The sequence below is a fragment of the Coptis chinensis genome, chromosome 3 (genome assembly GCF_015680905.1).
Source record: "Coptis chinensis isolate HL-2020 chromosome 3, ASM1568090v1, whole genome shotgun sequence".
In the NCBI taxonomy this organism is placed as follows: domain Eukaryota; kingdom Viridiplantae; phylum Streptophyta; class Magnoliopsida; order Ranunculales; family Ranunculaceae; genus Coptis; species Coptis chinensis.
In genome coordinates this window covers 7,527,984-7,553,008 of record NC_141458.1, presented here as the reverse complement: position 1 = coordinate 7,553,008, position 25,025 = coordinate 7,527,984, and the positions used below count along the sequence as shown (strand labels likewise).

General features: G+C 36.3%; 2 protein-coding genes and 1 long non-coding RNA gene across 3 annotated transcripts; 2 read left to right on the top strand and 1 right to left on the bottom strand.

Moving 5' to 3' along the window:
• Positions 1 to 428: 428 nt before the first annotated feature.
• On the bottom strand, positions 429 to 1,829 carry LOC147507655 (early nodulin-93-like). Its single transcript, XM_086599063.1, has 4 exons — positions 1,643 to 1,829; positions 1,061 to 1,122; positions 742 to 817; positions 429 to 654 (listed from the first exon to the last, which is right to left on the bottom strand). The coding sequence occupies exons 1-4, from the start codon at positions 1,728 to 1,730 to the stop codon at positions 560 to 562; spliced, it is 321 nt and encodes a 106-aa protein (XP_086455189.1). The 5' UTR covers positions 1,731 to 1,829; the 3' UTR covers positions 429 to 559.
• Positions 1,830 to 17,861: 16,032 nt separating this feature from the next.
• On the top strand, positions 17,862 to 19,295 carry LOC147507654 (uncharacterized). The gene is made up of 2 exons (XM_086600366.1): positions 17,862 to 18,110; positions 18,651 to 19,295. The coding sequence occupies exons 1-2, from the start codon at positions 18,057 to 18,059 to the stop codon at positions 19,038 to 19,040; spliced, it is 444 nt and encodes a 147-aa protein (XP_086456492.1). The 5' UTR covers positions 17,862 to 18,056; the 3' UTR covers positions 19,041 to 19,295.
• A 958-nt stretch (positions 19,296 to 20,253) lies between these two features.
• Positions 20,254 to 21,731, top strand: LOC147507653 (uncharacterized). The gene is made up of 3 exons (XR_015216212.1): positions 20,254 to 20,627; positions 20,729 to 20,898; positions 21,621 to 21,731. It is a non-coding gene; the product is annotated as an uncharacterized LOC147507653 (long non-coding RNA).
• Positions 21,732 to 25,025: the final 3,294 nt, after the last annotated feature.

Sequence of the window (25,025 nt, the reverse complement as noted above, 5' to 3'; positions counted from 1 at the left end):
CAATTCTAAATAGTCGTAAATATCATTCGCAAATTTGGAATAGGCCTATCTTGCGCGACATTAGTAATGGCGCGCGATAGTACAACTGGCGCGGTGTGCTGGTCAAAAAAAAAAAAAAAAAAAAATTGGGATGACATTACCACTATCGCTCCGCATCCGCATCTGAAATCCCAAATTTGCGAACAAAGATGCGGCTAGACAGATGATACGACCGAATTTGCTTCTACCTAGAGTTGGATTTCCGTGAAATTCCAAATTTTGGAAGCAAATTTGAAGAATTTGGAAGGTGATACTACTACCTAGAGATGCTCATAGCCAAAATGCATGACCTCATAATTTGTTCATATTTCTTTATGAAGTCATTCTAGAAAACTCTCAGATAGATAAGAGTGCCAAGGTTTTTCAATTGAAGGCGTCAAACAACAGGACACAACAAAATCCAAATTTATTTGAATTTTATTTTTATATGTACATGGGGTTACAGAAACTAGTACTGCTCACTGAGGTAAATAATGGAACTCAGTAGTGAGTGATGACAGTTAGAACTTAGAAGTTAGGCTTAATTGTCTGTGTATCCCCCTTGCTTGAATGAATTCCTTCGTGCCGATGCCAAAACAGTCTTGTCTGCAACTATGAAATATGCTGCCCCAGCCACTGCGGTTAAAGCATAAGATGATCAATAAACAATATCATTCGGATAAATGGATAATACTAGAAACAGCGATGATCAGTGACAGGGACCTGTTGAAATGATAAGTGCTTGAGCAGTGTGATTGAGGTGAGCTTTTGCCCAAGGCAGCATCCTCACACTAGCCAACTGCACGTGAAACATAGTGTTAGTCGGAACTCAGTAGTGCCTTTAGATTACAACAAGAAGTTGTAGTACATTCTCTCCTAATTTGGTGATTTTGGTATCAAACCAAATTTAAGAACATAACTGGATTAGTAGGATTGTAGCCTTGCAGGAAGAGATGAAATATACTAAAAGCTAGTTGACTGCTATTCCAAAATATATTAAGAATTATAGATGCGATGATTATTAAGATCTAAGAGAACTTACAGTTGGAATAGCAGTTGCAACAGTAGCAAAAACGGCCGCCTTTGCCCCTGCAACAACTCCCTCTGAAATACAAGGATTAGAATCTCCACTTATCATACATATGAAGGAAGAAATTATTATATCAAATTTTATTTGCAACTATTACAAAATCATAGTTCGGTAAAAATATCAAGTTCAAAGGCTTTTCTGGGGAATTGAAACCACTACAAATTAAAGAGGCGCGACCTTTGTAAAATTGTTTGAATTTTTGCGCCTTACACTATATTTAAAATTATTTTCTCCTCATGTTAATATCTTTTTTTTTTTGGCAAAGATATCCTATGTTTTTCATTGTAGATTGGTTTAGTTTACGGAATATATTCTCTATCGTCCACTGTCCCATTACAGAATTCATTTTGGAATGAAGAACTTTTTTAATTTTCTTTGAAAAATTTCTCTAAGCTAACTTTTGAAATTAGCTTGTTTTAAAGCAAAACCAAATTTCCATGAAAATCACGAGTCCATGACTATTCCACAAGTAGCTTCTAACAAAATATCCTGATGAGTTAAGGAACGAAACGAATTTAAATTTTACTAAATTACCATGGGAACATCTCTTTGCCATGGCAAGTTTCTGATCAAATGAAGCCAATCCATTCCTCTCGAGAGACTGAACTACATTGTTGGCCATTACTAAAATGTTAACGAAGTGAAATGAAGCTAGGAAAATGGTTTGTAGCTTGTAAGACTTTTGAGTTGCTTGATTGATTATGTTTTAGATTTCAGGTGGATATTTATAAAAGCTTTAGATAGATGGTAACTTGGTTTAATGGTTTGAGAGTTTGATGGTTTTGGTTGAATCTAATGTCTCTAAACGTTGGATTTTGCACTATAGGTTTCTGCCAAGGTTGGTGAATTGTCAGGTGCTTGTCCAAAAGGTGTGTTGGCAGTTGAGGACTTGAGGTGCCAAATATGAGGTTTCGTCGGCATTTCGACTAACGAAGTTACCAAGTGTCTGAGCGTCTGAGTACAGATACCAAATTGACCTTATAATAAATCATAAAACTTATTATCGAAAAAAAAATAAATCATAAATCATAAAACTAAAATACAAAATTCATTTTAGTATTACTCTAGCCCAATGCTAAATTAATCATCTTAGTACTAGTCAAACCCACTGATAAAGAATAATAGGTTCACTGGAAAACTCGAAAATTGGATGAATCATCGAAGTTTTTAGTTTGGGAATATAGACAGTAGGAATTGAAAAGAACTAGAAAATGTTAAATTTCGTCTGAAATTCAAGTTTTCAAATTGTTGGGTTTTATAACTTCAGACCTTCACACTTTTTCATAGTCAGAAGGACATAAATTTAGAATACGTTTCTTAACTTGGACTGTATCAGACTTTTTTTCCTTTGAACTTTTAGTTTTGGAATTGTGGCAAAGGGTACTCGGAGACATTCAGATGTAAATATCTGGCTCAATGTTTCAACGGTAACTAAACCACTGTCATTAGGGATCATTCAACTTTTTATCCACTCACCACTAGCACTAAGAAAACTAGAAAAGTAAGTTCAACAAAATCCATTCACTTTTACCACTGGCAGCCACCTTCAAACCATGGGCACTGATGTTTAAACGTTCTCAGACGAACACGTGTACAATAACAAAGTGCAAGATTATCCTTGAACTAGTGAGCCAATAGTTTAAGCCCATAGCTAAAAGCCTTCGGCCCGCAGTGAAACAGACTACTTATACGCTAGCGAAGTAGCGAGACAGCGAGTAGCCGGTAGCGTAGATAGTATAGCAGTATACTGGGCTTAAATAAGATTGTAATTTGGGCCTGTATGGATAGTATGGTTTAGAATTCCAACCGTCTATGGGTCGGGTCGAGATACTTTGGAAGGGTGTAAAATGGGGGGTGAAAGCTCAAAGTTAGTGAAATTACCAAATTGATATGTAGCAATGGTAGTTTTGGTGGTGGTGGTGGTCAACTGGTCACCACACAACTACTCCATATCACTTGATGGAGAGATTGGAGGTATGGAGCATTATTACCTTAAGAGAAAATCTACTGTGCAAGAATGAGAGTGATGTAGTCAATCAAGGCCACTTATCACACCAAAAGATGCGTGTGTATTTCATCACGAAGTACTGTGCAAGGGCCCAGATTCATGCGTTTTGGTGCAGCAGGCGTACTCTAGAACTGCTATTACCTTAATATCAGCATTCGTCTTTTCTTGTTTCATACGTCATTGTCAACAATGTTTATGGGTTTGAGTTTTGACAAATCACTTAGCGACGGAATTAGACCGTCGCAAACTATAAAATATTAAGAGACAGACTTGCTTTTAACTTACGTTCGGGCTTTTTATTACTTAATATCCGGATAGAAAATTTTCCACCCTATCTATTAACTAATAGTTTATTACCTATGATATACAGCCACATTGGAAAGAGTTTTCTGACACTAAGAGTATAAACTTTTTATATTGTTTACACTTTACATCCTCAATTGAAAATGCCTTTATAATAGGTGAATTTTGACACATTATATCAGTTGCAATTTTCTTTTGTTGTTCCATGCACATAATTAGGTAGGGGTGTGCATAAAACCGACAAAATCGAAAAAACAAACCGAACTAACAAGATCCCTCCCCAATTAAAACAAACCGAACTAACCGATCTATATATTAAAACGGAAATCACACTTCTAAATTAAAACAAGATCCCTCCCCAATTAAAAAATAGATTTTTAAAACTTAATTAAAACAATTGTTGAGAAATTAAAATGGGTTTTTAAAACTTGATTAAAACAATTTGTTAAAAAATTAAAATTGATTAGTGATGAAAATAAGAATCACAATTTATTAGAAATTTTTTATATGTATAGTTATAATTGTTGAACAAATTTTTAAAAGAACTGGTACGTATGTATATTTTCTAGTATAATATATATTAAAATATACATATTTAATTTGATTTAATTTAAAATATACATATTTAATTTGTTGAAAACCAGTCAGGATCGGTTAATATCAGTTAAAATAGGGTGCTGTATTGGGCGCCACTCATATTAGATCGGGCAGCCTCCAGCCCAAGCCCAAACAACAAAGCCAAATACACCCCACCAAATCAAAACCGGAAAACCAACCCTTACCGGTCATCTCTTTCGCTTCAAACCCTTCGAAACCCTAACTAAAACCCCAAATTCAATTTCAATTCGAAAAGTGCAAACCTTCGAGTGCCCGATTCGAGTTTTCCAACAAATCTCCAACAATTCGAGTTTCTCACCGTTAAAAAACCCCAAATTGAAAGTTGAAAGTTGAAAGTTGTCACTGAAAACTAGATTTGAGTTTCTCAATTCGAGTTTCTCAATTCGAGCTTTATCAAAATTGCAAGTTGGAAGAGCGGTGAAAGCTTGAAATTCATGAAGTTCTTCAATTGAAATTCAGGTTGGTTCTTCTTAATTTGCGAAGTTTCTCTTATTATGTAATCATATATATGTGATATGATCATGGTTTGTTGCTTTGAAATGTTATATATGGATTATTAATATGACTCTATGACTGGCCCAAGAAGAGGTAATACGATGCAAGTGTACTTGTGTTTGAACCGAGTGTTTGATTTGGTTCAGCTTATCATTTTGATTTATTTGTGTTTGAACCGAAAGTGTTAAACTAGTGTTGTTATTTTTAGATGAAGTTTGTGATGAATCTTGTTATATTGATGAAACTCATTCTAACCGAAAGTACTTATTGGTCCTGCAGTGATGGTTTGGTTTACCTCATCTTAGAAGTCTACTTATTGCTGGTTACTTTTATGTCTTTTAATTTGATTCAATGCAACTTGAGAGACTTGGTTACTTTTGTTTCATTGAAATCCTGGGATTTGTTTGGTTTCAGTTTATTGGAAATTTTAAGTAATATCTAGTTGGTGTGTAGTGTGCATTATCAGTTGATAATCTCCTTGCCATGTTTTCTTTGGTTATATGTACATTTTTGGAAGACTTAAAAATGGTGATCTTCGAAAACATAGATTCATCCACCATAGATTCCTATTGAGGAAACTGTCTTACCCATATGCATTGATTTCATGCCTTAATCCTTGGCTTGTCATCCGATAATGTAATTATGATTAGAGTCTCCATTTTGCCACGCCACGCAAGCCACCAACGCTTTGAATCGAAAGTATGTGGGCATCTTCTTACTTTCAGAGCTACAATTAAGAGTAACAGTTCATTGTTGCATTAGTTAGACTACCTAAGTACTAACATCGCTCTTGGTCTGGTGCATTTAGAGTTTTAGACCAACAAATTCTTGAATTCATGCACTTGTCGTGGTTGGGATATTCTATCCCCAATGGAATGCTTATCGCTGTAATTAGGCTAACTAAGTTATTTTTTGGTAACCGCGGTAAAGAGAGCTTTATTCCTTGAGTAAGAACAATACTTGGTGTGACATAAGTCACATGATACCTTAGTTTGGGTATGTTCTTGGCTAAATTTGGCTTAGAAACTTTGGTCGCCAAGCTGTACTTTCAAAAATCCTTGCTCTTTTTCGTGCTATTGACTTTTGTCTTTGGACGGTCACCCTCTGTTGTAAAGAGCAGTGGTAAAATGAGCAATGGCAAGCAACCAGGTTTGGGTCCCAGATTGATCGCCACCAAAATTGATTGGGGCAGCCTCCACCAATCCCAAATCGCTAAGCCCAACAAAAGCCCAAGACACCCCCACTTCCATCGCTAAAACCGAAAAGCCTTCTCTAGCCGGTCATCTCTCTCAAGACTCGGCCTTCGAACCCTAACCAAAAACTAATTAAAATCGCCTCAATCCAAAACCATTCCAATTCTCAATTCAATTAGAATCGATACAATTGTAATTGAGAATCGCACAATCAAATTGAAAATCGCCCAATCAAATTGAGCCATCGAGTTTTTCTTTGCTGAATCAAGTTGTAGTCCATTGTAATTGATGAGCATTGTCTATGAGTGTTGTTAGAAACACAGCTTGACTTATAGGTTTACCATTATTTACCATGTCTCCTTAGCAGATCCCCTATTTAGCTTGAAGTTCTTTATTAATTGTTTATAGTTGTAGTACAAGTATGAAGCACATCAAAGCGCAGTAGTCATGACTTATGAAGCTAACGTGCCATAAACTAGGATGGTCGAAAGTGTTTTTCTAACTCCAAATGGCAGCAAAGTTAGGAACTTCCCTTGTGAGAGTATTGAATGAGAGATCAAGTGTAGCATTTGAAAGTATTGAATGAGAGATCAAGAAACTTTCTTGGTGCAATACCGTAAGTGGTGGTGGCCATGGGTTCCCAACAACTTTAGGATAGGTCTTGGACATAGCCTACTGGAGCCCCGACTACTTGGATATGTGGGGTAGCGAGGTTTCCTAAGACAAAGTTCTAGCGCTTCACGCTTATGCATATTGGCTTGGTCTTTGTGCCATCAATATATTGCTTGTCCGAACTCCTTATATAGGTGGAAAACTATTTCCACTATAAACTTAAAGGGAACACTGGAAATTCTTCTAGAGACCGAAAGTATAGGAACTAGTCTTGGTCACATCCGCGGATAACCGTGAGCTCAAATGACTGAAAAATTCATTGCTTTGAGTTCAACAGACTCTAGATCTTCTAAAGTATTCAAATTGCACCAAATTGACTCTTGAAGGCTTTTTTTTTTTCGCATAATCCTTCTTCGAGATGATTCTCATCAATCTTTTCTTTGTGATATTTGTAGTCGTGGGGAGCTTTAACTCACGTTAAACTATGTTAGCCAGAGTCTATACTTAGTAAGAACAAAGCTCATAATATTTTGTGTAAACTTACGAAGTTCTTGTCGACAAAAAGGAAATAAGTAGCAAAGAGAAGATATACTATGTCAAACCTGACTTTAGAAAATTCATTTTCTCGTAGAACTTGTCGGTTGGATAGTAAAGTGAAAGAGGTCATTTGCTAGTGTAGCAAATATCATTATAAAGTAACAAGAGTGTGAATTTTATTTTTCTCTTGTTTGGCACCGACTAGTTTAGTTATATAAAAAGCATCATGTAACTAAGTTGGCATCAAGAAGGTCGACCAAGGTGATAATTCAAGTGAAATTTGAAAATCAAGACATTATTTTGAGCAAAAAAAAAAATGTTTTTGTTGTTAGTTATCTCCTATGATCTATTTGCTTGTTATAATCATGTCATTTCATTTCGCATATCTGGTAAAGTGTTTTGGATGTGTTAGGAGTGTCAATTTGAACTATCCATTTGCGCGATGGTATAGAACTTCATTTGAACTATGTTGATTGGTAACTGTGCTTTGTTGTTCCTGTATGTGTTGTGTAAAGTGAGATATTAGTGTCAGAATCATATTGGTGCAGAGAGTGTTTAAACCACAAAATGTAGGATTCCTGAATTGACATTATGGATTAAGTAAATCATAAGATATTTGAATTGTATAAAGACATACGGAAATTGGTATTTTTTTTACCTTTTCAATGCATCGCCTCAACAAAGTATATCACTTTGACATGAAAACTTATAGTATAACTAGAGCTAATTAGTAATTTGTAATCGAGTATTCGAAAAGTGATTTTTTGATAACCCTTTAGAGTAATGTTTATGTTCTTGAGTCTTAACTAATGAGTAATGACCTTGATCACATGCAAACTTTTACGAAAGTACTTGCATAAGGTCCGGATACTGTGGGGAACAAAACCGGCGGTAAAGCATTATAGGTGAGAAGCTCTTTCTTTGGTTATCAAACTTCATGAATGTATATTATCAAACTTGTAGTGGTTGTCCTTTCTTAATAATCGTTAATATTGTTAACAAGTTACAATACATATAACCATGGCGCTTTGAAAGAACAAAAACTTTTCTTTTGAAGTCTATCTTTTCCTTCTACTTAAGGCCCACCTATTATTGCGGCTAGAAATTGTATTGTGGGTTAAATATTTTATAGGGTGTTATGTACATATGGTTGTTGGAAGGATATCATTATTGATTTCCGTGTTATGACAGTTTAAGCATATCTAAATGTTGACTAAACAAAGGAAACTCACCCCAAAAATTCGATAGAATTTAGATAGTGTAACTTCATTCTATTTCTTCATATATACTTGGAGTTATCATAGCAAGTTTATAAGTATATTAGTTTTACTTAATCGGGATGATCTCTTTTTCTAGTGGTTTTCTTTGTACATTGTTTATTTAAATATGGTTTACTAATACTTGTTTTATTTTTCTTTGTAGCGATGGGTCCTCGATCAAAGACGTGAAGAATGTAGCTTTAAAACTACATTCAAGGGTGTTAAGAAATTGTTTGGTGGCGGTTCCTCTAGCGTGACGCAGTTGGAAGAAAAAGACATAGGCAGACGGCTTTAACGGCATCGCCGGTAGCAGAGGGGACCATTTGGAAAAAGAGGTTCCCCGAGGTTCCCCGAGGTTGATTCGTTTAGTGAAGATAGTGTAGATAGTGATACTAATGTAGGTTTAGATGTAAATATGGACAAAGGGAAGAGTATAGTAGAAGAGGAGAGGAGGAGGAGGATGAGCAAGATGATGATGTTGAAGAATATGTGGTAGAAGACGCACCACCAAATTGGAAGAAGCACCTCCGGTATCGATTTCGTAAGAAAATCCAATGATGATTTGGAGTTTCAAAGAGGGTGTATGGGGAGGCCCGTATGAGTCGAGTTGTTGTATGTATGACTACGCGGTGCATGTTGCTCACGATGTTTGGGAGAGAAGCGGTAATATTTTGTTTTTTTCTTGTGTATTTTGATTTTCTTTTACAAAATCTTTTGTTTCGCTCATATATATCTAATGCGTGCTCGGTTGTTTCAGGAAGATCGCTGAGCGTTGAAGTGTGTTTCACACTTAGCGGTTATCCCAATGGAATTTCAAAAATGAATGTGAAAGGTCTCCGAGATTTGCCGCCGCAACTGGAGAAGGATGGGTTGTTTGATCTCGTGGAAGGTTATCACGAAAGCATATGGATCCACCATTGATCTCTGCGTTTGTGGAGAGATGGCATCCGGAGACCAACACCTTCCATATGCGGTTGGGGAGATGATGTAACTTTGGACCATGTTGTCCAAATGTGGAGTCACAAGATTAGAGGAAGAGCGTGCAAGGGGACAAATGAGTGAACTTATAACAATCAATAAATCTCTTTACATCTTGGTATGGGGCCCCTATTGATTTGATTAGGGCGAGATGGAAGCTAAAGGGTTCACTTCAAAAGTAAGGCTAGAATTCATCCGAAGCATTTTGCTAACAAGGTTCATGATAGCCCTATATGTGATTTCATGGGAATGTGGTAGAGAAGGCCTCGAAGTTTCCGTGGATGTTCAACGGACCGTTAGAGCTTTTATTCGTTTTTTTTGGATGTGCCATTTTACTAACAAGTCCGGGACGGAGTGCCTATATGTTATCCGAGGTCCGCCGTTGTTGAAATTCAGTGAGATAGAAGAGTATGCATGGGGTGCGCAATTTTGGCATTTTTATACAGAGGTCGGGGTTGCCACATGTGCTAAGGTGAAAGGGGTTACAGCTATATGACTCTTCTACGTAAAACTTGAGTATTTTAGAGTTTATTTTTTAATGTTAATTTTATTACTCTATCAATATGTTAACTATTTGTGTATATCTAGGCATGGATCTATGAGTATTTTCCGGTATTCATGAAATCCCAAACTTCAACTATATCTCGCTCTCACCGCGGCGTGCTCATAGACACATCCCAACCACTCCACACTATTACGATAACAACGATGCATTGCAGCTTTATCGGCGATAATTGATGATTTGAATGAGTTCAATGTAAGTATTAAATTCAATGACAATTTGGTATTTAAGTTTGTTTATATTTTTTTAGTAATTGATCATTAGAGTTGTTATGACACATTTGATTTTGTTTCAGTTGTTTGGCCTCCCTACAAAAATATCGGAGATACAAACCCGATCGATGACATTGCATTTTTGAGGGATTGCTATGTTTTTTCAACATTGTCGAGCTTTTTTACCGCCGCAAGGGTGGTGCTTCAGTTGGGTCACATGCAACTTGTACCTAAAGATCCTCCAATACCAAATTGGAGAACAAGAACCGTAAGGCAGACGCTGGTATGAGGTGAGTTGGACCAATATTGGGCCACTTTATCGAGTCGGGCGTAATCACAATTGATCCAACTCGCAACCGAGGACCTATTTCGCCTTTATCCATGGGAGTGTCATCAAAACTACATGACTTGGTATGCGAGGAATTCTCATGTAGTTTTGGTGAACCCCGAGCTTCTTCCTATTCATCCCTCCCCCGAGACACCGCTTTAACTATTCACCGATTGTAAGTATTGTGGATTTTTAATCGAGTTTCTCTAACTGCGGATTTTTGCATTCGATTGGTAACTTATCTTGATTTTCCTTTTGAAGGTTCCAACGTGTTCTTGGCCATACACTAATAGGCGTGGAACCAATGTGTGTTGACAAGTATGCCCTCGAGGTTTGTTTCATTGAAATAAGTCGATCAAGCTCTCCATACCAATCGATTTAATAGGACTAAAATGGAATCGAAATATCGACTAGCCTCTCGAGAGAATGAGACGTAACAGCGTCGCCATCGATGAAACCACCGTTTGCTAGAGAGGTTTGCAATAGGGTGGGAATGATATGCCGAGAGGAAGCAAGGTCCTCCTTCGAACAGCGCATAAACTTGACTAGGTGCAAGTACATTGGTGGGCTTTTATAGTTGATTTGTTTCAGTTTAGGGTTTGTAACTTTGTAATTTAGTTTGATGGATGTAATTTGTTTCAGTTTAGGGTTTGTAATTTTGTTAACTTCGAATGAATTGATGGATATGATGTTTGCATGAATGTTGGATGTTTGAATGGATGAATGATGTTTAATGTTTGAATGGAATTTAATGAATATGAATGGATGAATTTGATGAATGAGAGTGTTTGATATCTGATGTTTGAATGGAAAAGTGGAATTTGATGAATATGAATGGATGAATTTGATGAATGAGAGTGTTTGATATTTGATGTTTGAATGGAAAAGTGGAATTTGATGAATATGAAAGTGTTGTAAAAACAAAATGAATTTTGAATTTTTTTTTTTCCAAACGACCACCAAGATCGTTTGGCATAAAGGCCAAACAACCTCGCCAGATCGTTTTTCCTTTATACCAAAACGACCTCGGCAGATCGTTCTCTTTTAATCTCAAAGCACTCCACCCATTATCGTTTGTCCTTTATACCAAACGACATCGCTTGACTTTACATCGTTTGGTCTAAAGGCCAAACGACTTGTTCATGTCGTTTTTCTTTAATCCCAAACGATGTGGCGGGTCGCTTTGGGATTAAAGCCAAACGACTTGACCATGTAGTTTCGGTCATTATTGACAACATACGAACATTATTTCAAATCACTCGATTGCCGTCCGAATCAACTAGTCGATCACTCGATTGCCATCTGAATCAACTTAGTCGATCATTCGATTTCAAAATCACTCGATTGACGTCCGAATCAACTTAGTCGATCGCTCTATTTCCAAATCACTTTCGATTGTCCGTCCGAATCAACTTAATCGATCACTCGATTTCCAAATCAAATCAAATAAAAGCCCTAACATTATTTCCAAATAACATAAAAATAAAATCAAATTACACTTGTTCCAAATTACATCAAAATATCAAATTACATCAATATATCACTTAGTCGATCGCTCGATTTCAAAATCACTGATTGTCAGTCCGAATCAACTTAGTCGACATTACGATTTCCAAATCAAATCAAATAAAAGCCCTAACATTGATAACATAAAAATCAAATCAAATTACACTTGTTCCAAATTACATCAAAATACAAATTACATCAAAATATCATATCGACAACATACAAACAACTTAGTCGATAACATGTAATCGTGTTAGGTCTTCAACGAAAGCTCCTTTTCCCATATTAAATTGGGAATGTTCAATGCCATAAATTGCAATTGCCTTCTTGTCAAGGCCAAATTCCAACTTTCAGCAATATCATATCGAAGCTCTAAGCTATTGACGACATCGAGGAACCGGACAATCTTCAACAAGTTCAACATTGACAAAATGATTTCCACTAACATGTGCGCTACCCAACACTTGGGTCACTCTCTCAGGATTTGCTTGGGTTCTCAGCGGCATGAGAAGGAAGCACCGACGAGCTCCTAAATCCATAAGGACAACATTAAATCTTGAAACAAATAAGTATCCAAAGAAAAGGCATGCTCATCCACTTATTTAAGGGTGCTGTGAACCTTCTTCATGTAGGATTTCCTTCATCGAATAAAAACCTCACTTTGATTGTACAAAGTACAATAAAGGGGAGGTTGTCAAGAAGCTCTTCGCACAACTCCTTCTCATCTGTGGCCATTCTTCTTGACTTATTCCTAATGCAATGCAAAAGCTCTCTATAACCACAGCTTGCCATCGCCAACAGTGGTCATGGACTCTAACAATGTATTTATGCATTTCTTCGTGAATATCCAACCCGAATCCTTAGGACCCCGCGTCTTTCCAAAGTCTAAGCCATCTCTCACATTTCGTGGTGCGGACTGTTTTGGAGAAGACTTATTTCGCGGGTGTGGTTGTTTTGGTGTTTTGGGATAAGGTTTATTTCTTCGTGTGGTTGTTTTGGTGTTTTTGGAGAAGCGCTTATTTGTTGGTGTGGTGTGGATGTTTTGGGTTGGTAGTTTTGGAGAAGACTTCTTTCTTGGTGTAGTGTGGGTGTTTTGGGTGGGTGAAGTGTTTGGTTGTGTGAGACCCACTCTTCATGGTCACGTTGAGAATGTTCAAAATGAGATGGATCTCGCTTTGAAGAGTTATCATCTCCAGTTTGAAGCTTTCTACTGCAGCTACCTTTCGGCCGACCTTTAGTTTTTGCTTCCTCACAAGGCGGTACTAGCCATGTACTTTCTGGCACGACAATCTCCATAAGCTTCCTAATCATAACCTCTCGCTTCTTCTTAAAACCATTGCAAACCTATTCATGAACAAGTCCATGAAGGTGCAACATCGGGACCAACACCCACTAACACATTGGGAGATGCGGACAATATTTTCCAAAAGGGGTCGATAGCGTCAAAGGGATGGACCACTCTTGCTCTACAAACTCAATTAATTCATGAGCACATGGCAGCCAATGGCTCAGGCGCTAAATAACACCAACACCTTATCTCTCCATCTTTAACACGCTTTTACGCGAGTATCTATTTCTTCAAATAACAAGTCTAAACACTCAAGTGAGAGACAAGGCCTCCTCGAAGTTCACGAAACAAAGGAATCCGGTGGTGGTGCTGAGTTACAATCATACTTCTCTCGAAGGGAGCTCTAATCTCGGACATATGGATCTCTAGAATCGGATGGATTAAGCTAAACATACTCAAAAAATCATGACAGTTTGCATTTCCTAGTACACTGCTTCACCTGAGCATGAGACCCTTCAACTCTATTGGTCGTTGTACTCCCAAAGTGAATGTGTTGGTTAGTCCAACAACATACGAATCGATCCCTGTGAGGAAACCAAGTCTCTCGCAAATAACAAACAAAATGGGAGTACTCAACCCTGTAATATTTTTCCAAAGCATCCCATCTACGCTGGAAAATAACCTCTGTCTTCGATTTGACTACATGTTGTTCCATTAGAACCGGGCCTTCTACAAGTTCTCAGTAGTTGGAAAAATATCGTAACATTTTGAAAGGACGCGACGTAGCGATATGCTATCTACATAGATGCTTGTGTGCGTTAGGGAAAACTCTATTAGCGGCACTCATCAGGGCTAAGTCCCTCGCCGACACGATCCACGGATGGGCTTATGTCACCAAACAAGCCACTAAAATGATGCAGGGCCCACTCATAGTCGATTGTTGTTTTGGTCGGGTTAAAGACCGACACACGGTGAAAGATTTCCACGTTGAAGTCACCCCAACAAACCGCACGAAAAGGCCACCGATACATGTTAGTTTTGTAGGTGGCGTCTAACATGAAAACCGTTGGAAAAGTCCGAGCCAACTTAACACCTTTCCGGATGGGCCCATAACAATCCCGTTATCTCCTTGGTATTCTCATCCTGTCTCAACTCCTCAAAATAATGTTCTTTTGCTAACAACTCACTTAACGATCTCTCGCAATTTGTGTGAGACCGATTCATATCCAATTTTCACCTTCGCCTTGCGGTGTAGACTTGGGATATATTAGAGATGTTATCATGATACCTATTCTTGATGGAATCCAATATTTGTTTAGGTTTTATTCCACACTTTACTCATCTCGACAAATACTCGAACTGGAACGGTTAGTCGAGTAGCAAATGCATGTCCTTCAAGGGTCTTCGCCAATGGATGGTTGTTGCACACCATTAAGGACGACAATTTTCCAACTATCGACAGTGCCGCGTTGGAAAACACCTTTTAACTTAAATGGACATCCCGATTTCTTGGTTCCCGACCTTCTCTTATTAGCTCTCTCTTCACCTTTCTTCTTGTGTGATCGATACACACCCGAGCACTCGCAAGCCAAATTCAATCTTGCTACTCGGTTTCCTTTGGCACACTCAGACTTTTCAATGACCACAACAACATTAACTTGTCTTCCTCTAGCGGTTGCCTAACCGATTGCCTCGCTATGTGTATGAAAGACCTAAACACATAAAAAACAACAACTATTATTAATACACTAATAAAATTATATTTAGAAAATTTTTAAAAAAAAATTAAATCAATGCCTACTCAATCATACCTCTTCCGTAGTAAAAATTTCTGTTGTATCACTTAAAATCGGTTGACAATCCACATCATTCGAGTTTGCAGAGGATCGGTTCCCGGATAACGGCAAAAAATTCTACATATAGAAGAATAAAACAAGAGTCTCAAACAATTTGCATTGTTTCAAAGTCACAAAAAAAAAACTTTTAATTAAATTTAGTCCAAACGACCCAGCCATGTAGTTTCATAGAGGGTCCAAACGACCCGGCCATGTAGTTCTATAGTGTCCCCAAACGACCTGGAGAAGTCGTTCTATAGTTTTACCAAACGACCTAGCCATGTAGTCCTATAGTGTAATCAAACGACTCGGACATGTCGTTCTGTAGTGTTCTCAAACTACACCGCCATGTCGTTCTGTAGTGTTCTCAAACTACACGACCATGTCGTTTGATAGTGTTTCCAAATGACCCAGCCATGTCGTTTGGGCTCGGGTTTTGCATTCATTCATTTTGCATCCATTCATTCATTCATTCAATCAATCAAGTGTTTTGTATTCATCTTAATAAAGTGTTACCTTATTATTTAGGTTTGCACTTTGTCGTCGACGATTTCTCGGCATTTCATTTGCTCGACTTGTCGCATCTTCAAATTCTTCACCTTGACCTTCAACATTTTGTTCCACTTCTTCACTTTCAACATATCTTCTATTTTCTCCTTCTCTAATTTGTTGTTCTTCTCTAATTTGTTGTTGTACCTCAAACATTACCTCAAATACTTCTTCTTCATCTTCATGTTCCATTTAGAGAAACTTGAGTATGTAGAGAAACTTGAGTATTCTATGTAAACCCTAAACTCTAAACTGAGTGAATGAGTATTCTATATATATTTGAAATTTTGATATATTTCGAATAATTGAGTGAAATATATTTGTAAACCCCCCAAACTAGTTTATTATTTACAATTGAATAAAAAAAATGGAAAATAACAAGTTTAGATATAAAACAAATTATTATTTTAGATTTGGATAATTGAGTGAAATATGTTTGAAATTAATTTTTTTTTATGTCGGTGCGAAATTTGTAAACCCTAAATCCTAAACCCTAAACCCAAACCCCAAACCCCCAAACTAGTTTATGATCCAAAATTTGAAAAAGAAAATAACAAATAATAAGTTTATAAATAAAACAAATTATTATTTTGAATAATTAAGTAAAATATGTTAGTACGAAATTTGTAAACAACTCTAAACCCTAAACCCTAAACCCCAACCTAGTTTATGATTCACAATTTTAAAAATAAAATTAAAAATAATAAGTTTAGATATAAAACAAATTATTATTTTAAATGATTAAGTGAAATATGTTGAAATGCTAAATTTCTAAACTCGAAACGAACTCCAAACCCCAAACTAGTTTATGATTTACAATTGAAAAAATAATAATAATAACAAGTTTAGATATAAAACAAATTATTATTTTAGATTTTAGTATGTTTGATTACATGTAGCATGTTTGATTACATTTTTTAACTTGGTTATAAAGATATTATGTCACGAAATTTCTAAACCCTGAACTCTGAACTCCAAACCCCAAACTAGTTTATGATTCACAATTGAAAAAATAATAATAATAATAAGTTTAGATATGAAACAAAATTATTATTTTAGATTTTAGCATGTTTGATTACATGTTTTAACTTTGTTATAAAGATACTATGTCATAACAGATAAAAAGTGCAGTAGTTTTATTGATGTAATTGTGTTGTTTCTAACCCAATTTTTTAAATCGGATTTCAATTTTTCTAATTCAATTGAAATCGTTTTACTGCGTTTGGAATCGTTTGAGTGCATGTCCACTTCATTTGAGTGTACACTCTCAAACATGTGACCAAGTCGTTTGAGTGTATACTCAAACTACATGGACAAGTCGTTTGAGTGTTGAGAGCACTAACACTCAAACTACGTGGCCATGTCGTTTGAGTGTACACTCAAACTACGCGGCTATGTCGTTTGAGTGTACACTCAAACTACATGATCAAGTCGTTTGAGTGTATACTCAAACTACATGGACAAGTCGTTTGAGTGTTACTCACACTAACACTCAAACTACCCGGTCATATCGTTTTGATACTCAAACTACGCTTGCCACGTAGTTTGAGTGCACACTCAAACAATATTGCCGCGAAGTTTGAGTGTTAGTGTGAGTAACACTCAAACGATTTGGCCACGTAGTTGAAACAACTCAAACTAACACTCAAACGACTTGGCCAAGTCGTTTTGAGTGTACACACAAACGATGTGATCACGTAGTTTGAAGTGTGCACTCAAACGACATGAGACGTTTTGTATGTATATACTCAAACCACTTCGCCAAGTCGTTTTGAGTGTATCAAATCAAACGACATTATGGCGTTAGGAAATGGTAAACGACCGGAAGGTTCGTTTTGGCGATACCGATTGAATTGGTTGCTGGGCTTGGGCTTTGATGGCAAACTTGTAAAATGGTAAATTTGTAAAATTTCTTTTTTTTTTGAAGGGTTGCCCAATCCAATTTGATGAGTGCCCGATGGAATCACCTTAAAATATAAGCTAGTGGCGATTAGACTGGAAATTGATTCGGTTCGATTCGGTTAATACAATATATAGTCGGTCCGTTTGGTTAATGTAAAGTAAAGTATAAACCGACAGAGTCAATTGGTCATCGATTTTGTCTCAAACCCGACCCGAATCAACCCGTGCACTCCCCTAAAATTAGGGTCTACCGACTCGGTTAGAACTCAGAAAGCTCAACAACCACTTAATTGAGCCCGTGTCTGCGCTCCGGCCCAAGTTTTTGTATTTGGAGTTTGTCCATTTCAATGTACGGACTTGAATCCACTAATCCAATTTAAACAATGAAAACCCAGTCCAGTCATCTAATCTTCATGTCGGCAACAACATATTTATGTAGGATGTACTCGTCTCGAACAGAGTGATCATTGTGTGGTTCAATTTCCATTACGTGTCTAATGAGTGAAATAAAACTTTATCCTGTTATCTGGTATTCTGGTTTAAATGTTAAAGTCAATACAAAATCATTAACCAAAGACAAACGGGCACGTGCTAAACAGGTGTCCCTCTTCAGGACACGCGTCTCTAACAGACAAGAGTACTTAAAATCTATAAGTAAGGCTGAGGAAGATTGTGCAAAACATCATATGCTCTAGTTTTGAATTTGAAAAGGTTAATTACTTGCAAAGTTATTTTGTGTGATTTAGTTTGAAAGAAAAGGGAAATGGCATCTCAAGATCAAAGCAACAAAGCTGGTGAAGCCAAAGGCCAAGCTCAAGTAAGACTCCATTCTATGTCCTTATTATGTTTCAATTCGCCAACGGCAATACTCGATCTTTGAGTTTTGTCGGTCATGCACGCACTCATATATGCAGTATGGTGCATGGTTTCTACTGTATGATGGCGTTAGTTGTGCTTGACCAATGGTATATACATGTGGTTATGTCGTAAATTAACTTAGTTATTTATGCTTCCTACTTGATACATCACAATGATCAACTACTGACAATCTGACATTGGCGGGCATGGATGTTGTATCATAAATACGTTAGTTGGTTCTGTCTCTATTTAATTTTGTCAACATTTAAGTGATTAGATCGAGTTTAATTTTCTTGATCCGATAATCATCATATACGCATCATAGTTGCATCACAATGGCGCGCAGTGACGCTGAAATCCTGAATGAAAGTGAAGGTCATGAATTTTGCGTTATATGTACATAGTCCATTAAATATTCATTTGTCCCATTATGCTTAGGCATGTTAATATGTGGTTTAAGTTCTAAAATTCTAATGTATGAGCATGTTATATAATATAGGAGAAGACTGGACAGATTATGGAAGGACTGAGAAACAACGCTGAAGCAGCCAAAAACCAGGCTTTTGGGACCGCCCAAGCGGCGAAAGACACGCTCTTCGGAACAACTCAATCTGCCAAAGAGAAGACCTCGGAAACAACTCAAGCTGCAAAGGACAAGACTTCAGACGGAATTAGGATAGCCGGTGATCGTGCACAGGAGACTAAAAAACAGGCAGGAGGATTCATGAATACAGCCAACAACAAAATCTCTGAGTCTGATCAGTCAACTCGCGATACAGCTCAAGTTGGGTCTGAGAAAACTGGTGGAATAGTTCAAGGAACTGTTGAATATGTTCAGAAGGCAGCTGCTGGTGCCGCTGATTCTGTAAAACAGACTTTTGGTAAATGAAACCGAGTCAAATGGTACTAAAAGGTAGTTGCTGAAGGCAGATTGAACGTGTGTTGTTTGTTATGGAACAGGAAATAAAGATGATTAGATGTTTATGTTGTAATTTTGTGCGATTGCAACGGCCATTCGTTTTTAAAGCTTTGGTCCTCGTGTTTTAGTTTTGTTGTTGTTTAGTAATCGAGGTCAATGGAATTGTATGCAATCCCTTCTGTTTTTTCAGTTAGTTTCTTACTGTCGACCAGGCTTCTTTCTTCAGTTCCTTGTTTCAAATTTTCAATATGTCTGTCACTCTGTCCAATGTTCATCACTACTCGGCCTACTCCGTACGCTTAACATTTTGAAGTCAGGTTTTCTTCTGGCCCAGCTAATCCAACTGCGTTATCTTATCGGAAGTCATTGATTCTTAAAGGATAATACAATCTTTTCTTAAACTGGTAATGAGCCATTACTAAGCACATTTTATTTCTTTAATTAAAATGTTACAAAGCAATCACATTGAAAGTTCAGATCAGACCAAGGTTGCACTAAATGATTCGCCAGAGAGTCCAGTGGAACAGTGCAATACTATGCAATTTAACTGATTATTGTCCGAATCCAAATTTATCCGTTTGCACCCCTAGTTCACAAGATCATGACATGTGTCCTAGATAATTTGAATTCCAATTTTGTATTTGCCAAAGTCATAGGGTATTTATGTAATTATACCTAGAAAAGGGCATTAGAGTCTTTTAATTTGTCTTGACCAAAAACATCACGGTCAAACTCAGTTGACTTGAATGTGTTGTGGTTTTGGGGGGGTAAACTTCTAGATGAAAGAACTAAGGGGATAAAACTAATTGGCTTAACTTCTGGGGGGATAAACCTCTAGATGAAAGAACTGGGGGATAAAACTAATTCACTACTACAAAATTACTCATTTACCACGGTAGGTGAGAAGTTTTATACTACTATTCTGCCAAACACAGTGACAAAAACATGTATACCACGGTAGAAATTTATATTGTTATTTGTTTATTAATGTATGCCACGGTTTCATAAAAACTGTGGGATTTAGTTCGCCATATGCCACGGTTTCAATTATTTATGTTTTTTAAACTAGAGTACCCCATTGTTTTCTCAAACAGTGGTTTATAACTTTTTTTTATTTTATATTTTGCCAGAAAAAGTCTTATCTACCGTGGCCTTTGAAATTTTACGCCAAAAGCCCTCACTCTATCAGGAGGAAAAAGGGTCCATGAACTGACTCAAATCGTCTTGTGTTATTTGCTCTTGAACTTCTTCACAACCCTGTGAGCTTCTCGGTTCATATTTTAATTCAGGTAAGGGTTTCTCGTTTCCAATTTTAGAAACAAGATTTATCAATATGGTTTGATTTGTTCGATTTTCACTATGCTTCCTATGAGGGTTTTCAAGTTACCGAAATGAGGACCGGAATTGAATGAGTTTGTAGATTATTCATAGAAATTGAACAATTACGAGAAATCTGGTGTGCCAAAAGGTGCTGGGACTAATTCAGATGATGGGTTTGATTTGGGGAGAATGAATGGTTTGTTGGAAAGGCTTGGAAACCCTCAGTCCAAATTCAAGGTTTGAGCTCATTTTAAAGTATTTCTTTTTACACATTTTTTTGTTTTTCATTAAATTTGAGTTGGGAACTTTAAAGTGACACACTTATTGTTTGATGAAAGTTCCAAGTGAGTGGTATTCTGTTGGTTATGGGACCAAAAGGAAACTTTTGCTGGAGCATTCTGAAGGTCATGTATTTGAATATAGTGTAGAAGGGAAATTTCAAATGGAGCTTGTTAACGTTCACGTCGACGTGAAGGAAACTGCTACTGTGGAGCCTGCTGAAAATAAGGTACTTCTTTTTGGGGTACCCTTCTTTTTGAGCTGATATTTAGAAATGTGAAAATGTTTTACTCTCTGAATGTTGATTGATTATTAAAGTTAAAAGTAATATGCTTTAAGATGCATTGCCAAGGTTTTTTTTAGTTTTGATTGAAATTAATAATCTTGATAATAACTCGGTGTTGAGGATCACCCTCTGAAACACACAACCAAAGCCCTTTAAACACCATTGTTTCACTCTGTTGTTTTCCAGTATCTTTTCTACAAAGCGGTCAAGAGGTCAAGAGGACGCTCAATTTTAACACAAAGTGGAATGGTTTTCACACTCATTTGTAAATGCTTGCGGGACATCATTTATAAATCATTTGAGTAGCCATATTGTTCCATAATTGAAGTCACTCTCTTTGTATGCAGTCTCATATTGTTCCGTTTTTTCTCTTCATATATGTTTTCAATCTTCATGGTTCATTTTTATGATTTTTTCCTGTGCATTACACTTGAATGCTCAAGTGGTTCTCCATGCTAATATATTATCTCCTTTAAGATGTTTACTTTCATGTCTGCAATGTCGTGGTATAATTTAATGTTTTCATGCAATTCATCATCTTATCTTTAGTACAGACCTTTTATCATTATTGTTGCCACCCCTGGTTGTTTTTTATTTTTAAATGCTTCTGAGGGGCCTGTTGTGCTATGAAATGTTTTTTGTTGTTTTGTTGTGTTTCTATGTAGATTATGAAGATAAACATGTGGGTGATGAAAACTATTCCTTTAGAAGTGATGGAATTTGACACAATACGGAAACTAAAAGCGAACTTTTCAGAAACATAATTATACTAGGTATGATCAATGATGTCTTCTTCTTTTGCAAGAAAGCTACATGGTTTGTTTACATAATAAATTTGGGTTGTTTTATAATTAGATAGCAGCTTTGGAGTATCGGGGAACGAATTTAATTAGGAAGAGAGGGAAATAGTCTAACCTGAGGCATTGAGTTGCCTTTTTGTCAAGTTAAGAACACTTGTTGATGAGGTAAGGAAATTTAAGGCTAAGGAATTTTCAGTTGGTGTATGCTTAGTATCTTTGCACTTTTGAGAACTTACGTTATTTTTCTTTTTGTGAATTTGTTGAAGGGTTTACTTAGGTTATAACTTGCCTAGTAGTGGCCTGGTGGTGACCTGTAGTAGCCTGGTAGTGGCCTGGTGATGACCTTTAGTGCCCTGGCATGGTTGTAACAAGCGAGACATGCACACTCCCATTCACTTGTATTGGGCAAGGTATTTGTTTTACGGTTTTTCTTAGTGGCTTAAAAAAAATTGTACTGAAGGAATAAGATATGGAGACAGTACATAAATCGGTTTTAGAAGTTTAGTCACTTACGCTTTAAGATACGAGCCTTCGTTAAGTAAAAGAATCAAAAGGGGAAAATCTAGATGAATATGTGAGAGTAATCCGACAAGGGATTTAAAAATGAAATTTCATTAGTTTCGGCTCAATGTCTTGACTTATTTTTTTTAGCGAGCACATGAATACATGAATGGCATACATATTCACCATGAATGATGTCATAATTCTTTGTTACTATGTTTCTTGTCTGACGCTTGTTTTTACATAACAATGTGTACAAGGCAACGCTATTCCTCCATAGTGTTGGGCTTGGATGCACAAGGCAAGTATAGATCAATGCCATGACATAAGAGTTATGTTTATTTTTATGTTCTTTCTTTGCTAATTTAATTGAAATTTATGAAGGAAGAAAAACCAAAAGCATATAGCTACTTATTTTGTCAAAACTTGGTTACTGGTTGGATTTAAGCAAATATTTTTACATACAGAAACCTCTGTTCTCTTTTTTCTGCATTCAAGTTTAATTGTTAGAAGTGTTTGCTTAGGTGCTTAGGAAAGTGTTTGTTTCTTATGTATGAGTTTTCACTCAGTTTTCTTCTCTCTTGGACATTTTTTGAATCCCTCGACTCTGAATAGCAAGGTTGTGGGAATGGGTGGAAGCGACTCTCTTAGTCCCCCAAACTTTTATCTCTTCCCTTTCTTTTGTATCTTACTCTCCTCCAAACACTCAATTTTAAGTTCTTTCTTATCTGTCTAGCATGTTTTCACCATTCCACAAGCTTTTGATTGTAGCCCCTCACTATTTAGCATCTATTTTATTAGATTAATTATGATGAATTTCATACTCATTTTCTGTAAGCAAGTTTAGTATTCATTTTGACTTCATAGAATATATTAGAGTTTATTAGTAACATTGTTTCTTTTCTTTCCTTTTTTTGTGTAGACTTGAGTAAACCCTAAAGAGATATAATATATGTGAATGGGAATCAAATTTCTAGGAAGCTACCTCCAAAGGTGTATTTGGCCTTGAATAAACCAAAAGGGTTTGTACTCATTATCTTGATGCTTGATTTATTTAGCCTTTATTTGACAAATGGTTTTTGTACTCAGTGCTCTAGAATGGTTTCTAACACTTAACATTAATTGTGCATGTACATATGTTCAAGTGGGGGGAGAAAGAGAACAAGTTTGTTATGTCACTACTTGATGATTATTTAAAAGGTGGGTATGTACTTTCAATAAATTTCCATCTTGAAGTAAATAGGATCCTATATAGGCTTATAGCACTACACCATATTTTTAGCTTTTTTTTCTTATTTGGCATATAATAATTACATTGATACCAAAATGTGCTACTTAAAAAAGAGATAGGTGGCAACTCATTGTTTGTTGGTTCCCTTAGAGAATATGATGTGTCCTACCAAATAGCGAGAGACGGTCTAAAGTTATTTCACTCATCAATATGGTTACTGTCATAGGGCTAGATTTTGCACTGAGTTTTCTGCCCCTATGATACCACTAAGTCACTCTTAGTCTGAGACAAGATCTTAAAACAAGTACTTACATTCTAGCAAACACACACGCGACTATATGAGTACTTGCTTTTATAAGCCACACACACAAGAACACTAGAGAATTAATGGGATGCACTCACACTAGTTTGCTTAGAATTTAAAAAAAGTTGTGCGCTTGAGGCTTAGGCCTTCGCCTCCCATTGTGTTTTAAGCTTTCCAAACATTGAGTAGTTTCCTTGACAAAAACTATGTTTCAAGTGAGGTGAATACTTTTTCTTCCTTTCTTTTTTGGCTTGGTATTTTTCTTCATATTGCTTGATTTGTAAAACAAGAGTAGTACATGTGTTGGAAACTTTTGTTATACCCAACCTATTAGATAATGTTTCTGATTTGTATGTCCTTCTTGGTAGTATTACTTTGTTTGTAGTATCTAAGTTGACAGTTGACTCATATCGGATAGGTACAAGTATTTGAGGTACATGTATTTGTCCCAGTCTCATGCAGGTGTGGCGAGTGAGAAAAAAAAATAGTAGTCAGGAATGAAGACTAGATGTGTATGCATGTTGTAGTGATTCAACTGAAACTTAATATAATTACAGTTAATTTGTTTGATGTGAGAACAATGTAACTATGTAGGTGAGAATATTTGATTGGTTCACACGAACTCATTATTGGATACGTACTAACTGAATTTCGGTCAACTTGTGGAGATAAGATGCTTACACTTTTTAAGAAGTACTTTTGACTCTGTATTTTTATAAAGGTTTGGAAATTATTTATTTCCTAAAATGAATTAAAGTTGTAAAGAGTAACTCTAATTCTACTTTCTTCAATCATAAATGCAACCTCATCTAGATATAAGATTGATTAAAGAATGAGAGCTTCTTGTTTTTATATAATGTTTTTGATTGTTTCTATTTCTTATTTATATATTTTTCACAGGATACTTCTTCTTCACGAGTAAGTAACAATGGCGTCGCAACCGACTAATAATACTTTAAGAATCTTAAAGAACCAATTACTTAACAAGGTATCCCAAGTGGTTATAGTTATACAATTTCTTAACTGTTTTACTTTTACTTTGTTTCTTTTTTTTAATCACAATTATTTCTTACATAGGGTGATCAAACTTTGCTTATTCTTGGGACGAAAATGCTAATGCAAAAGAGAATGTTCTTGGTGAATTATATAGATTTACATTTTTTCTTTTCTTTTGCTATTCTTTCATTGCAATGCAATTTGGAATATAGAACAAGATTGAATAAGTTGGTTTGGA